The sequence below is a fragment of the Miniopterus natalensis genome, chromosome 11 (genome assembly GCF_054644295.1).
Source record: "Miniopterus natalensis isolate mMinNat1 chromosome 11, mMinNat1.hap1, whole genome shotgun sequence".
In the NCBI taxonomy this organism is placed as follows: Eukaryota; Metazoa; Chordata; class Mammalia; order Chiroptera; family Miniopteridae; genus Miniopterus; species Miniopterus natalensis.
Window position 1 is genome coordinate 60,196,568 of NC_142091.1, and position 15,581 is coordinate 60,212,148.

The 15,581-nt window shown below is 45.5% G+C and overlaps 1 protein-coding gene across 1 annotated transcript in view; it reads right to left on the reverse strand.

Moving 5' to 3' along the window:
• Positions 1 to 8,321, reverse strand: part of FBXO3 (F-box protein 3) — a 32,809-nt gene extending 24,488 nt beyond the window's left edge. The window contains exons 1-3 of the mRNA XM_087821808.1: positions 8,205 to 8,321; positions 3,790 to 3,879; positions 1,266 to 1,429 (exon numbers count right to left, since the gene is read on the reverse strand). Of these exons, the coding sequence (XP_087677934.1) occupies positions 1,266 to 1,429; positions 3,790 to 3,879; positions 8,205 to 8,308 (358 nt within the window). The 5' untranslated portion in view covers positions 8,309 to 8,321. The remainder of the gene's footprint in view (positions 1 to 1,265; positions 1,430 to 3,789; positions 3,880 to 8,204) is intronic.
• Between the last annotated feature and the right edge of the window lie 7,260 nt (positions 8,322 to 15,581).

The following is a 15,581-nucleotide window of genomic DNA, read 5'->3' on the forward strand; positions in this document are numbered from 1 at the left end:
ATGGGAAAGTGAAACTGGGTAAAATGTTGCAGCTTCCCTGTAATTTAAAATTACTCCAAAATAAAAACTTTATTTTAAAAAGTTTAGTACAAAAAAAGCTGAATAACTGCCTGAAACAGAAGTTAGATGAGGAAAGAAACTAATAGAGCTACACATCGAGTATTTAACATACAACATTAAGAAACAGAATTTCTTAAAGAAGAGGCAGCAAGAGAGAAAAAAAAAGAAAAAAAGCCAAAAGCCAAAAAACAAACAAACAAATATGGCAAAAGAGAAATATAAAGAAATATATGCTTACAAAACAGTGAAATCAAGGTTTAGAGAGGCTTCCTACTGCAACAGAATGTGGGAGTCAGGCCAGGTGAGTCCTCAGCTCTCCCACTTACTGACCGACTCTGCAAGTTACCTCATCTCTTTAATTCTGTTTCCTCGACTGTGGAATGGGATATAATGCCACCCATGTGAGAGGATTACAGTGAGGATTAAATAAGCTTCTTGTGCTTAATAAAATGTTTTACTGGCAATAAACATTCATTTACTTCCCTTGCCCCCGAGCCTGCTTGTATGAGGAGACAGTGAAAAGGTTACTAGGAGCCAAGAAACCTAGGTTAGAGTTCTCTCTCACTCACTAGTTACGTGAACTTGCATAAGTCACCTAAACTCTCGGAGCCTGCCCCTTCACCTGTAAAATGAGGGGACTGGTATAAATCAGGAATCAGCAAACTCTAGCTGCAGGTCAAACAGGCCTCAGTTCAAATCTTAGTTTTCACTATTCTGTAAATCTCAAAATAGGGATGAAAGTTTTCTTTATTATGCTGCTCTTATACTCTTAAAGACCAAGGTCTTTATTGTTTTGTCTTTTCAAACACTAGACTGTCATACTTTACTGAAAATAGGAAAGGGTTGATACAGCAGGCAGTTTTTCAATTAAAAAATATTTTAAAAGCAATCACAACAGTTATCCTCAAGCTCTTTGTATTACTAGTTTGTTTATATAAAACAAATACAAGAATAAACAGAGCTCAGCTTTCCCTTCTAATAAGTAATCATGTGGCTCCTGAGGTAGGCAAAAGTAGGGCAGGCACTAGAGCAAGGGTTCTTTAAGCAATATAGACTTTCTATTTCCTTGGCCAAAAGTGAATGGTGAATTACAGACAATGTTGGGTTAGAACAGACTAGCATAGATGAGAGAGACCTGAAGTTATTTAACCTATTTATACTATAGTAACTAAAATGGGGAAGCGGGACCTTTGCACTCCCAATACCTTTCAGAGACAAAACCATCCGAGGACATCTGGGTTCCAAATATTTCTTGAGGTCATCCCAGGCCTTTTTAATAGCAGCATAATGGTCGATGTATCTTCCTACGTCAGAGTAAGTATCAATGAAGAGAGATTTCCAGCACTGATTCTTCTGTGCTTTCTCTTCCCTAAACAGATAACAAAAATGAGATTAAAATTCTTTGAAATTAGCATGCATTTTAGACACTTACAAACATACTTTATTAGAAATTTGTGATTACTTTTTCCTTCCTTTTCATTTATTTTAGCTACAAATGAAAACTAGGTAGCAAATAGTGACACCAAAAAAATTAACAACAGGCGTTATTGCTGGCATGGTGGGATTATGAATCACTTATTTTCTACTTACTTTTTTCCTAAATTTTCTAATCTTAATAAAACATGTGAAGGGTACATGGGGTGTGAATCTCAACTTGCTTCTAAAATCATACCAATTACAAAATTTAAAATACGTATGTACAGGTGACCCTTGAACAATGCAGGGGTTAGGGGTGGGGACTTCTCCGACCTCCACTCCAGACAAAAATCCAAGTAGAGCCCTGGCTCGAGTGGCTCAGTTGGTTGGGCATCATGCCGGTGCACCAAAAGGTTGTTGGCTTGATTCCTGGTCAGGGCACATGCTCGTATTTCATGCTCTATCCCCAGTAGGGGGTGTATAGGAGGCAGCTGATTGATGTTTCTCCCTCTCTCTTCTTTTCTCTTTAAAATCAGTACAAATGCTAAAAGAAAATATGAGTATAACTGCTGACTCCCCCAAAGTTTACTAATAGCTACCGCTGACTGGAAGCCTTACTGGTAACATAAATAGTTGATTAGCATATATTTTATATGTTATATGTATTATATACTGTATTCTTACAATAAAGTAAGCTAGGAAAAAGAAAATCATAAGGAAGAGAAAATTAATTTACAAGAGTTATTGAAAAAAATCGCTGTATAAGTGGACCCGTGTAGTTCAAACCCATTGTTCAAGGGTCAACTGTAGTTGTTCTATTTTAGAAAACATTTAGAGTCCAATGATATGATATTAATTTAATTTATCTACATTTGATTAGCCAGAGAATCATACAGCATCACAGTAATCACAATTCAACATTTAGATTTGGTACAATTCCACAAATACTAGTACTGAATGTCCTCTTTGCCACTTGAGGACATTAAAAAGAGGGCCCACTTTTTGCCCTCAAAAATGCATAGGCTTATGAGGGAGAAAGAATGATATAAGTCAGAAGTGATACAAGATAAGGCACACACAAAGGGTCGTAAGGTAACATACTAACATGGAAATGAAGGGCACTGAAGGGTTTTAACTGGGTAGTTCAAAGAGCAGAATTGTGGCTATGGTGTGGGAGGGGTGTAAACTAGAGGCTTAGAGATGAGTTAGGAGGGTTTTGCAGTAGTCCTGGTAAGAGGTGATGAAATGAACTAAAACTGATAGCTAGATGAAATGAGTAGAAAGATTCAAGAAATAGAGAGGCTAAAATCAGAAAGGCTTAGTAACTGAATAAATGGAGGGAGGGAGGAGGGAAGGAGAAGCAGAGAAAGGAGAGCTGTGGGATGATTCCTGCTTTTGGCTTAGAGGCCTAGGTGGATGGGACAGTACCACCATGAAGACTAGGAATGTAGGATTATCAGGTTCAAAGATGGAGAAAAGAACAATTCAGGGTGTTTATTTTTTTGGGGTGGGTGGAAGAAAAAAGTACCTTTTTATTAATGTAAATTATATATATACCTATTTATCAAAACCAAAAAAGTACCAAAGAACTTATAAGCCCAACCTCTCAAAGGAACTTTAGTCATCTCTGTAATTCTAAATGTTTATGCCTCTGGTTCTTGATTTATCAATTTCACATTCATCTACTGATACCCTAAAGTAAAAGATTGGGATATAGCTGGATTTAAAATTCTCTCTTCCGCATTCTTCCTCCTCCCAATGTTTGATGCTGTTATGAAGTTTTAGTTCTATTGAGGAGCTTGGAACTTTCAATAATACACTTAAACCTCTACTTCTTGCTTTACAGTTTCAGTCACTACCTGACTCCCGTCAATCTCAGAAAAAGATATTAGCAATCCTATCCTGTCTTTCACTTTTCCCAACTCCTTCCTTCTGTTATTACACTTTTATTCTGTCAAACTTATTAACATTTACTGAACTCAGTGAACTCTTGTGGGTCATCCAAAGGAAAGGTCCAGCAGGCAGTTATCCAAACAAGTCTAAAGCTCAGTGGGAATGTCAGGGATGAACATTCAGGGTTGGGAGTTAGCAGCACACAGTAGTCACTATAAACTGTCACAGTCACTATAAACTGTCACTGAGGGAAAAGAGCAGGGGGCCAAGGATCAAGGCTGGGAGAACACCAACATTTACTGGCAAGAAGAGCCACCAAAGGAGACAAAGAGGTAAGGGTTAGAGTGAAAAATCAGGACAGACCAGTGTTATGAAAGCCCAGAGCCAAATTTCAAGACTACATATTTCCCAAATACTCACTCAGATATGAGCCAATATTTTTTGCAATGTCTTCTCCACAGAGGATCATGACTTGATAGCTGGCTAAGTCTTCGACTGACGTAGCAACAACTGACAGTAACCGGATTCACGGTTAGTAAAAAAAAATAAGAAAACAATTTAAAAATCAAGATGAAAATATTCAATGTTAAGTTTTGTTCTATTCCTTTTGTTTTTCTTATTTTCCATTTTCTACCCTTATAATTGCAAAACAATATTTTCAAAATCTCTTTAATGTGTTATCTAGTACAATTATCTTTTAAGTACTGAAATCTTAACTATTTGAGTTCACAAACCCCCAAACCTCTACAATTATAATTTTCATATGAAAATCTATGAAACATATACATCATTGGAGTTAATTTCAAATCAAAGAGCCTTCCTACACTTATCATTGTGACAATAATCATTTCTGCATACAAGGAGAAATACTATTCAGGTGTACATAGTGTATTCTCTTTAAGATCTGTTAGACATTTTATTTTAAATACACAGGGCTTTTGTTTGTTTTGTTCTAACTTTTCTTAAAAGAAATAAATATTGCAGCCAAAACCACTTTTTAATTATACCAACTACTGGAGAGTCCATCTATAAAAAGTGTCAGTCATAACAATTCTATTTCAATATCCACAGCTATTCAAGTTAGTATCAGCTGCTCGAAAACATAAAATGTTTAGAAACAAATAATTTTCTTATTCTATATTGTATTCTTTTAAAAAAAAAAAAGTTTGTATTGATTTTAAAGAGAGAGGAAGGTAGAGGAAGAGCGAGAGAGAGAGAAACATTGATATGAGAGAGAAACATCGATCGGTTGCCTCTCATACACACCCCAACAGGGGATCAAACCTGCATGTGCCCTGACTGGGAATCGAACTGGCGACTTTTTGGTGCACAGGACAATGTTCAACCAACTGAGGCACACAGGCCAGGGCTATATTGTATTCTAATGCGATAGTGTTTCTATCCTGCAAATCCTACACTACATATTTAATTTGCAAAAAGAATGAACCTAAGATTAGGAAAATGTATTTCTATCTTTTCAGAAGAATCACAGATTAATATAGAAAGTAGTATTCAAAGAGCTCACTTGGGCAATGGCTAATCAATAAAGGGAATCTTAAATCACATGGGGTTTGTCAAGGCCATGAGTGGGGCATGCTAAAAACTTTTGTTCAATTTTCAGATTTTACACAAAATTCATCCTCACTCTTTTCTGCCAAGTTCGCAAGATGCCCAAACTAACATCTGCAAATGCGTTGTTCCCTCCAGTTTTGTAACTCAGAGTCCTTTTCTCGGTCCTTCTCCCTCCTCCATCCCGAGAGTTAAACAGCATAAAAGAATCTCTGAACTAAGCACCAAAGGTGATCTCGATGCACAGCAAGGATGAGAGCTACTATTCTAGAGATTCTGACTCAGCTGGCTTGGGGCAAGATCTTTAACTAAGGCATGTGTATGTTTAAAAAGTGCCACATGTAATTCTGATGCACAGTGAGGGTTAAGAAAGATAGGTACACAATAAATCACCCTGGAACGGAGAGAGAGATTCAAACTATGCAGCTGATATTACACAATGACCCTAATGGACGAGTCCAGTCCAACCCACTCCAGTTCAGCAAGTATGTTCCAAAAACTTCAGAGCTCAGCAATGAGCAGGACGCTTGGCAAAGTTGGACTGTATAGTGCAGCAAAGAAGCTGCAGTAACTGGAAACTTTTCAGTAGATAAAATTCAATGGTATTTGTAATGGTTAATTTTATGTGTCAGCTTGCCTGGGCCAAGGGATGCCCAGATAGCCGGTTAAACATTATTTCTGGATGTGTCTGTGGGGATATTCCTGGAGAAGATTAGCATTTGAATTGATAGACTAAGTAAGCCAGATGGCCTTCCCCAATGTGCGTGGACATCAGCCAATCCATTGTGGGTTTGACTAGAACAAAAAGGCAGAGTAAGGTTAGAGCTGCTCTCTGCCTGACTACCTGAGTTGAGCCAGGGATCTTCTTCATCCTTGGCATTCCTGGTTCTCAGGCTTTCAGACCCAGGCTTTCAGACCCAGACTGGAATCTACACCATCAGCTCTCCAGCTCTCTGGCCTTAGAATTATACCGCCAGCTTTCTTGAGTCTCTGGCTTGCAGATGGTAGATAGTAGGACTTCTCTGCCTCCATAATGCATGAGCCAATACCTTATGATAAATTATACGCACACATACACAGACATTCTTTTTCTCTCAAGAACCCTAATACAGTATTCAACTCAGTTTACGTTCATAAACATTTATGGAGGGATCATGTCACATCTGTTTAAAACTTTGATTACTATCTAAAGCATTTAAAATAAAATCTGATCTTCTCACCTTGGTTCACAAGGTCCTGCATGATCTCAGCCATCTCTTCTCAAGCCACTCTGCCTGAGTCACTCCCTATCTCCTGCAAAACCAGTCTTCCAGCTCCTCCAACAGGTCATGTTATTGTCTACTCAGCTTCTGAACACACTACACTGTTCCCTCTGCTAGGACTGCTCTGTGGCGTCCTTCATATATGGCAGCTCCTTCCAATTTGAACTGCCTCTCCCTCATTCCTTAACAGAGCAATTGACTTATTTCCTTCATAGCACATACTATCTCTTGTATTATGGACTTGTTTTCCATCTTTCCCACTAGACAGTAAAGTTCATGAGAGGGGCCTTATCTGTCTTGTTCAGTATTGTATCCAAGACATTTAACAGACTGGCACACAGCAGGCAGTCAAAAAAAAATCTGTGAATAAATTATGACTACAAAGATAAACAGGGGAGTCTTTACGTTTAAGAAGTGCACAATCCATCTGGCATGGCAAATAAGCAGAGAATAAGTTAGAGGGAGGAATCAAGTGAGGGGGTCTTAAAGAAATTTCATCTTGCCAGGATGAGAAGAGGGGGACAAAGCATTTCAGGCAAGGTCAAGAGCTTAAGCCACAGAATTAAAAAAAAACACCCACAAACATGTAGTATGTTGGCAAAAATCTGATTTGGCTAGAGCGCATTGTGCCAAACGATAAGAGCCTTACATGCTTCCAGAAATTTAGGTTATAGTCTGCAAACGAAAAGCATCATAAGTTTTTAAGGAGAATGACAGCAAGATCTGTCTTAGAAAGATCACCCTGGCAGCAATGTAGTCCATAGATCATAAGGGTGTGTGTTTGTGTTAGATTTTTAAAAGGCTATAGCAACAGAATATTTCAGATGAAAACAGTCTGCAGCTGGAACAGCCTTTCTCAAAGAAAAGATAAACTTTCTCTCTCTCTGCTTTGGTACAAGCCTGAGTAGCCAAAAATTTACTTTCAGGAAAAATTAAGTGTTGCAGGTACTAATATAGGGAGCAACCAGAAACTGGAGTTACCCCTCTGTCACCACTCTGCTAGACCAACCAACAGCTACCAGTAACTCCAAAAAGGCTGCATTTCTAAAAGGATCCCTGATAACACAGCGCACAATCACCAGATAGCTAGAATCCAATAGTTAATCCAAACAAAACAAAACAAAACAAAACAAAACGAATCTTGCCTACCCATCCTTAAGAGGGCGACTTCACCTCCTCTTCAATATATGTGGTGGCACAAGAAAGAGCCATGCCACCAGCTGTCAAGGGTGTAAACAGCGCCATTTCTTCCATCCCAGTCTCAAGCGCTGAAGGAACTGGACATTTAACCACCCTGACCAGCAACCGGTGTTTATTTTTGGAACAGATGCTGGTAATCTGGGCAACCCAAAGCATACAGGAGAGAAAGCGGTCACCTGTATCGCACCAACGGAAGTCAGTACCAAAACACAAAATGCAACATGCAACCGTGAGGAGGAAGGCTGAAAGCAAAACAATTTTCCAGCATGTGAGTCCTAGCGCGGCGCTGCCAGATATCACGGTGCCGCGGAAGTCGCACCCGGGGGTCAGGGGGTCGCCCGGCTGCTCTCCGGCGGCGCCCTACCTGCCTACTCCGGTGCTCGGCTCCGCAGGCCCGGAGCCCAGGCAGAGAAGAGCGCTCGGGCCAGAAAGGGGCTTTCCAAGGCGGCCGGGGCCGGGCCCCCTCGGGTGGGGACCGGTGGGTGTGGGGTGCGGGGGTCGTCGGGGCGGCCCAGGGAAGCAGTACCTCCTCCCCCCCGGAAACGAGCCTCACCGAGGCCTGGGGGAGAGGGCTGCCGTTGCTCCCGGGCCTGGGTCCTGGACCGAAAACCTCAAGGCAGGGCCCTTACCGCCCCCGTCTCGCCCCGGCCCCCGGGTGGCTCTGCAGGAGGGCGGCCCCGGCATCACCTTCTGGTTCTCGCGGGGGTCCGGGGCCAGTCGGCGAGCCGGGCCTCGGTCCCTCCTGCCTCACCGCCTCCTCCCGCTCCCGTGACCCCACCCCTGCCATACGCGTCGTCCCATTACTTGATTAGGTCCCGGTAGTCCAAGAAGGACAAGATCAGGAGCAGGGGGTCGGTGGGCAGCGATTCTAGGGTCAGAGGCGCAGACTCGGGCTCCACGGCCGCCATCTTGCCTGGCCCGGTGCAGGCCGTGGCCCCGCCCAGGGCCCGGCTAAGCCCCGCCCCCTCCGCCGGCACCGGAGCCGCTCCATAGCGACTTGCACAGGTTATTATGTAACCGCCGGACCAACCCCGCCCACAGGGCGGGCCGAGGGGCGGCTCCCGGAAAGGCTCCGCCCGCCGCCCTTGCGCCTGCGCAGCAGGAGCGCTCTGCGTCTCGACTCCTCAGCTCCGTCGCGACGCGTGATCTCCGCTGGGTGTCCACGTGCGACCCCCAAGATCGCCGGAGCGCCTCCCGTTCCGGTCCCTAAACTTGCCCCGCCCGGGCCTCTTTCAGTCTTTGTTACAAAATCTTCAGCCTCCAGTCCCTCATGAGACATTTTACACCCGGTATCCTCGAAGCCTCCCCCCAAATCTCACGCTCCATCTTCTCCGCCCTTGGCCTCCAAACCCATTGCCTCTCTTCGTTTTCTGACCTAGAAACCCTTCGTGCTCCCGCCTCCACCTCCCTCTCCCCGCGGGTCCCTTGCACAGAGCTAGGCGGCTCCGAGCCACGTCCGCTGAGCAGGAGCAGAGTTGGGGAGCAGCCGGAGGCGCCGGCGGGGCCCCCTCCCACACGGGGCGCGCGACGGGCGAAGGCGCCATTTCAGCCCCAAGTAAAAAGGCGCCCAGGATCTGAATCTGAATCTGAGGTCAGCCGCGGTCGCTTAGTCGCCACGGCTCTTTTTCCACCGATTAGGGCAAAGCACAGTCTGTAGCAAATGGGCTTGTGTTGCTTTTTGCCCAGGTCTGCTCTCGGCGCCGCGAGGGCGGGGGGGATGCGGCGCGGGGCGAGGTCGCGGCCTGTGAGCCGGAGAGCGCGGCGCGCGTCTCACCCGAGTTCTTTTTCTTGGCTGTTCCCGAGGCAGCCGGGTGCCCTGGGGACCCCCGTGAGGCCCCTGCTTCCCTGGGGCCCCACTCCGCCGGCGGCCGCTCCCCAGGGTGGCTCGTGGGTGCTAATGAAGCGAGATAGTCAATAATTTTGACTTTTTTAAATTTTTAATTTTTCAAGCCTCTACGTACATGCGTCACTGAGTTTTCCAAAGTTGTCCATATCCTGGAGAAAGTTTCCTCCCAATATTTGGAAAAGTGAAATGACCCCCCACCCTCCCCACTCCGTTTCCCCGTCCCCACACCAGTAATGCTTTATGTCTGTGCGACACTAATAGCCCCTCCGTGCCCCGCCAGTATTAACCGTGTTTATTTTCTGTGTCTTATGATTCTGGCATCCTAAAAGTGGTGCTGCCTGGGAACAGCCTGCCCTCCCAGGGCTAGCGAATTCCTAAAGGTGGTGAGCGGCTTACTGGGAGTGCTCCTCTCATGCACAAGCAACCACCCCTTTACCTAAGGCTCACACACCAAGCTAACATTTCCCCTGTTTGCAATCGTCCCAGGCCAGGCACTGGGCAACTAGAGAGCACCCCTACACCCCAACCCCACCGTTTATTGTTCAAACAGGCCCGTGCTGAGCTGACTGCTCTGCCCTGCCTTCCCAGTGGAGACCCCAGCGCAGGCTCTGGCCTGAACTCTCCCCTTGCTCCTGCGCTGCCTCCTGACCAGACCTGATGCTTCTGCTGTGGCCCCGCCTGGCCCTGGTGGCATGTTGTGCCCCCTCTCGGGGGGAATGTAAGTGGTACAAGTCTTTCAGTCGCTGGGGCTTTGCCATGTCAGCACTCAGTCATCTCCATAAATTAAAACCCCACGAATAACAAATAAGACACTCCCAGTGAAAACCAAACACAAACCCCTCTGCTTACATCTTTGTACTTTCAAACTACTTATTCACATATTTAAAATATTTGTGGAATTGGATTTCGGTCAGTTCCCTGCTTGTCTCTCTCACCAGACTTAACTCTCAGTCTTTCGCATCATTGTAACCCCACGACCTAGCATGGCATTCAACCAGTAGGAAGTTTAAATTCAGGTTGAATGGATGAAGGCAGTCATTTCTGTTTACAGGGGAAACACACACACACATATATATTTTAAAGGCATGTGCTCCTAATTCACGTTTGTCTCCACTTCTCCCTCACATGGGCTACTCTGTTTTAAACCCAAAAGCTGGTAGGAGTTTCAAGTACACTGCATTTGCTTCTGCTATCCTATTGCAATTTCCTTTCCTTTGGACTTGTTCAGTTATGACCTAATGAGAAAACTGAAAGTATGATACTGTCAGGTCAGGATTAAGATGAGCGAGAGAGGCACTTAACTGGGACACAAAATTTAAGGGGGGACGGAGAAAAGTTGCCAACCCCCCACAATAATCAAGATAAATAATATTTTAATGCAGTATTTTTAAAAATCAAAACTAATGATTAAAAAGCCATAATGAACAAAGTACCAGAATCCTAATAAAATAAATAAAATAAAATAAAATAAAATAAATAACCCAGGATCCCACAGTTCTATGCAAACCATATTGGAGCCTAAGGCCAAAAGAAAAAATGTGCACCTAAACACGTTTTTATCTTTTTAAATGGTTAACCCCCACCCACCCCCAAAGGCCAGAAGGGACACTCAGGTGAAAGATTTGCTTCTCCCATGTGGCTGGACTCAGAGCTCCTGCCATCCTCCCTGGCCCCTCTTTCCTAGGCTGCCAGTCTCTGCCTCTTCCCACCTTGGCAAGTGCCATCTGTTGCCAGCCCCTTCTGCAACAGCCCATGCCTCCCTGGGGAGGTGATCTCAACCCAGGCTCCATTTTCCTCCCCAACAAGGTATGAAACAAGTAGGGGAGGCTGAAGGAGTAATACAGTTGAGCAGGACCTAGGAAAGCCCTTTTCTGGGCTGTGGTTTCCTATGACCACTACCCCACCTCCATATCGCCAATAATGGCTGGAAAAGTGGTAGGAAGAGGGAGCCAGGACTTAACTATTTGGGTCTTCTGGGCCAAGGTTGAGGGCGAGGGCTCCAGAGTGTCTGTGCCTGGGTGGGAGAAATAGTCCCTCTGAGTCTGCTAATTCTTATGGAAGCTAGTCTCCAAAGGGCATAGAAGGATTTCATTAAAATAGTATTTGCTTGCTATTAATATTCCTACAGTAGACGAGAAAAGCACAAGTTTCTGAAAGACGAGTTCTTATGTGGCTTTTTTTTAAAAAAAAAAAAAGGTTTCTCTCAAAAATAGAGATGGATAATGCCTAAGAAATAAATATACTCACATGTTCTCTTTAGAACCCCTGTGTCACCTTGGAATATGGCTAAGAGCGCTTAGTGCACAGTGCTCTACCTCTAGGTCATCATATCATAGCTTCATGGGCTTCAAGGTTGCTATCAGCTGCTGCGGTAAATCCCTCAGACATTTATTCATGTCTGATCCCACACAAGGGCCTGGGCCAGGGGTTGTAAGAGATCAAGAGGAACACAGTACAGTTTCTGCTTTGATACAATTACTGTTTTAGAGGTGAGAGATATATGGGTAACGGGTTGGGGGAGAGACAAATCCATATGTCTCATTTTCTCCCTCATTTTCATGATTTAGCAACTAGCTGCCCTAGCAGACCTGAGTTTGCTGGGAGGCAGGACAGGCTGTCGCCAGATACTGAGCTCTAGAGGCTCCTGCTAAATGGTTACTTAGCTGTGCCCCACCCGTAAGTAAAGGCCATCATTTAGGGGCCCTCTCTATTGAGCTCTCTCTGGGATGTAGCCAGTTCTCTGCCCAGCCCAGGCACACTTCTCACATTTTGTATTTATACCTAATGGCATTGGTGGTGCTGGTAGCTGCATGAAAGTCACACTCCACTTTGTCTCATACTGTTTTCGGAAATGATCCAATTGGGCCTCCCAAGAGCAGGAGGCATTCTTGGGAGATTCTCAGGGGGATCCTGTTGTGTCGCAGGGTCGCCGGGACTGGACAATGCAAGCCCTGGTGTCAGATCTCCTGGTCGTGCTGAGGCAGCCTGGGCATCTGGGAGCCCAGGAGATGAGGGGGCTGGACGACCAGGGCAGAACTCCCCCAAACAAGAGCGTCACCCAAAAGAAAAACCCTGGGCCAAAAGGCTGCCTGGTGATTGGTCGAAAGGAGGCCTGCCTCTGTGGAGCCGAGGAAAATCCAGGGGGAAGCTTGTGCTTTGTGGCCCAAAGCAGGGAGAAAGATAAAATTACAGGGGTGTGTGAAGATTAGGGGCTGCCACTGCAGCTCAGAATGGCAGTCAGCCGGATGGGCGGGTGCAAAACTCTGGGACGGATTCAGCTGCTCCTGTGCAGCAAACACACCGACAAACCCACGGCTAATGAGAAGCCTGCAAAGGACAGGGGACTTAAAGGTACAGCTCCTAGTCATTCATACAGTTCCTAGAGTTAGTCCCCTGCTCGTCCCTTAGACGAGACTTTAAATACTCCTCAGTTTGCTAAACAAATATCTGTCGTTTTGTTTGAAACATGCTTTTTGTTTTCTTGCAGCCTGTGAAATTGATATGAACCTTCTACTAGCCCCATCAATTGGATACATTTAAAGTGTCCCCTTTGGTGACTTCTCAAGTGAATGGAAAGATGCCAAAATTGCATCAGTGAAACAATGTCTCTGCCAGTGCAGAGAAAGTGTCTCGGCAGATGTGATACAGGCCAGGCGCCATCCCCCAATTCAGCAGCGTGTAGGGCTGGGGAAGCCACCGTGTTTGTGTCCTTTGGAGGATTAAACAGGTCAGTTTGTCCACTGTTGTTCCTGTAGTATGTGACAGACATGAGCATGCTGAACTAGTGACAGTTGGTGTGCAGGTATGGACGGGCTAATGCTATTTTGAGGGAGTGGGGGTGGGGTGGGGGTGGGGTGGATAATCCCTGGGCATCTCACCATTCTCATTGGTTCCCTCACCCTGCTCATACCTGTGTAAGTAATGTCCTCATCGAATTCTGCTTAGTTATGTCACTTTGAAAGTTTTGTCTGCGTGCTTAGAGGACCCTGGCTGATGTCGTTTGCCTTCACCCAGGCAAGCGGGGCTGTGGCGCATTCCCCAGCAGTACATGATCTGTGACTGAACTAATGCTAACACAGTGAGAACCGCTGTTTGGGGACAGACATTCCTCTGCGTTGATGACACAGCTCCGAGCGTACTGCATGCGTTCCATTGTGTCCCATCTTGGAAAAGTTGGCCAAAGATGGACCATGGGCTTGGAGACTTTGAGAGGTGATGGATATGTTCCTACCTTGATTATGGTGATGGTATCATGAGAGTTTATGTATGTTTAAACTCATCAAAATGTATACATTAAATATGGGCTATTTTTGTAAATCTATTGTGCCTCAATAAAGCTGTAAAAGAGAGAAGAAATTATTCAGCCACTCACGGGACCTTCTTGGGGGCTTCCTGCGCAGCTACCAGCTAGAGGTAGGAATGGAGACCTAAACTTTGATTGCCCTATTTTGGAAACAACACTCTTCAGACATAGGTATTTTACCACAAGCTCTGTACACCAGACAAGTGCCCACATTCAAGGAGAGGGCATCTGTGGGCAGAGGGCTTGGAAGCAGTCCAGCCATCAGTAAGACAAACCTCGTCCTGGAGCCTCCCGTCTACTTCAGGCCCGTGGAGTTACCGATGGCAGTGTTCAGTCTCACAGCAGATTGGAGACTTTGGAAGTGAGGCTCTACTCAGCCAAACCTTTAAGGACTTCCTTCTGTGGCCAAGCCTGAAACAAGCCCATTCTGGGAAAAGAGAATGTCACCTGCCATTCCTGCCTTGCATTGGGTCCTGATCTGTCTGAACTGAAACACGCAGAAAGTTTTGTAGCAGAATAGAAATGGTACCTGCAGCCAGGGCCCACGCCTGGCTCCTGATACCTTAGCCAACTTCAGGAACAGACCCACCTACTGTTAAACCTGAGTCCACTAGGAAATAGCTCGCTTCTGTGATGGCCAAATCCCATGGAATGCCACAGCACTAGACATGCTAAACAACTGGCTAAACTTCAGGTGTTATTCTTGGCTGCAGGACATAGAGCTCTGAGATTGATGGCAACAGACCTTTACACAATGTGTCAGTTAGGATCATCCAAGAAACAAATGCCAAGAGAGGATTAGATTGGCGAGAGACATCCTGGTGGTGGGAATGGGGCTTGTGAGGCATAAAAGGGAAGGAGAGAGAGTAGACAAAGAGAGCCTTCAGACCCTGATGCAGTTCTGATGCTGGGAAAAGAGAAGGCGACAGTTACGACTTGAGCCAAAGCTGTCCGTTGGAGAAGTCCAGACACCCACAGGACTGGCGTACACTAATACCCTCCTGAGGAGGTCATGGGCTGGGAGACGCCAGAGGAAGTGTGACTTTGATACAAAAGCGAGGTAGGCAGCGTAAGGAGAATTATACGGATCAATGAAATAAGATCGGGAGTCTAGAAACCAACCCATTCACTTAGGTCAATAGATTTTCAACAAGGATGAGGAGAGAATAATATTTCCAAGAAATCGTGCTGGGAACAACTGGCTAGTCACATGCAAAGGAATGAAGTTGGCTGCTAATGTCGCACTGTGTACAGGGTTAACTCAAAATGTCTAAATTTTAGAGCTAAAACCATTGGACTGTTGGAAGAAAACATACAGGTAAATCTTCATGACCTTCACAATGGATTCTTAGGTGTGTCATTAAAACCATGAGCAACAAAAGAAAAGGTAGGTAAACTGGACTTCATCGAAATTAAAAACTTTTATGTTTTAATGGGCCTTATCAAAACAGTGAAAAAGCAACCCATATAATGGGAGAAAATATTTGCAAGAGATAATCTGCAAATGAGGGACTTTGTGTGTGTGTGTCTGCCTCGCCTGTCCACACCCGCTGTGTCCTGAGGTGGGGGCTGGGGAGACGGTCCTGCCTCCCCTGCTCCCAGGTGTCCCGGTGAACTCTGTGTGCGGTGGCCCTAGTAGGGCGTGTGTCCTTGCTCTGCTGCAGGACGGTTCCAACCTCAAAAGCACATGTCCACTTTGCGTCTCATTTTTAGAAGTGGTCATTTTAAGCTGGGCCACCTAAGGGGTGGGAACATTTCTTAGGGGTTGTGTCAGGTCTCAGGAAGGGCTTAGCGAGGTGGCCTCGGAGTTGGGGGTCTGCTCTGGGATCCAGGAGGGAAGTGGAGGGGCTGCAGGGACTCTGACACCCCAAAGTCAGTGGGCCATTTGAAAAAGATGTGGATTCGCTACAGAAGGAAAAACGTGCTAGCGAGGCTGCTCATGGCCAGCAAAAGGAAGAGAGGCGACTGAAGCCAAAGAGGGTGGACATGCAGCGGTGGTAGAAGAGATGTGTTACAGCAGCCGTCAGACTAG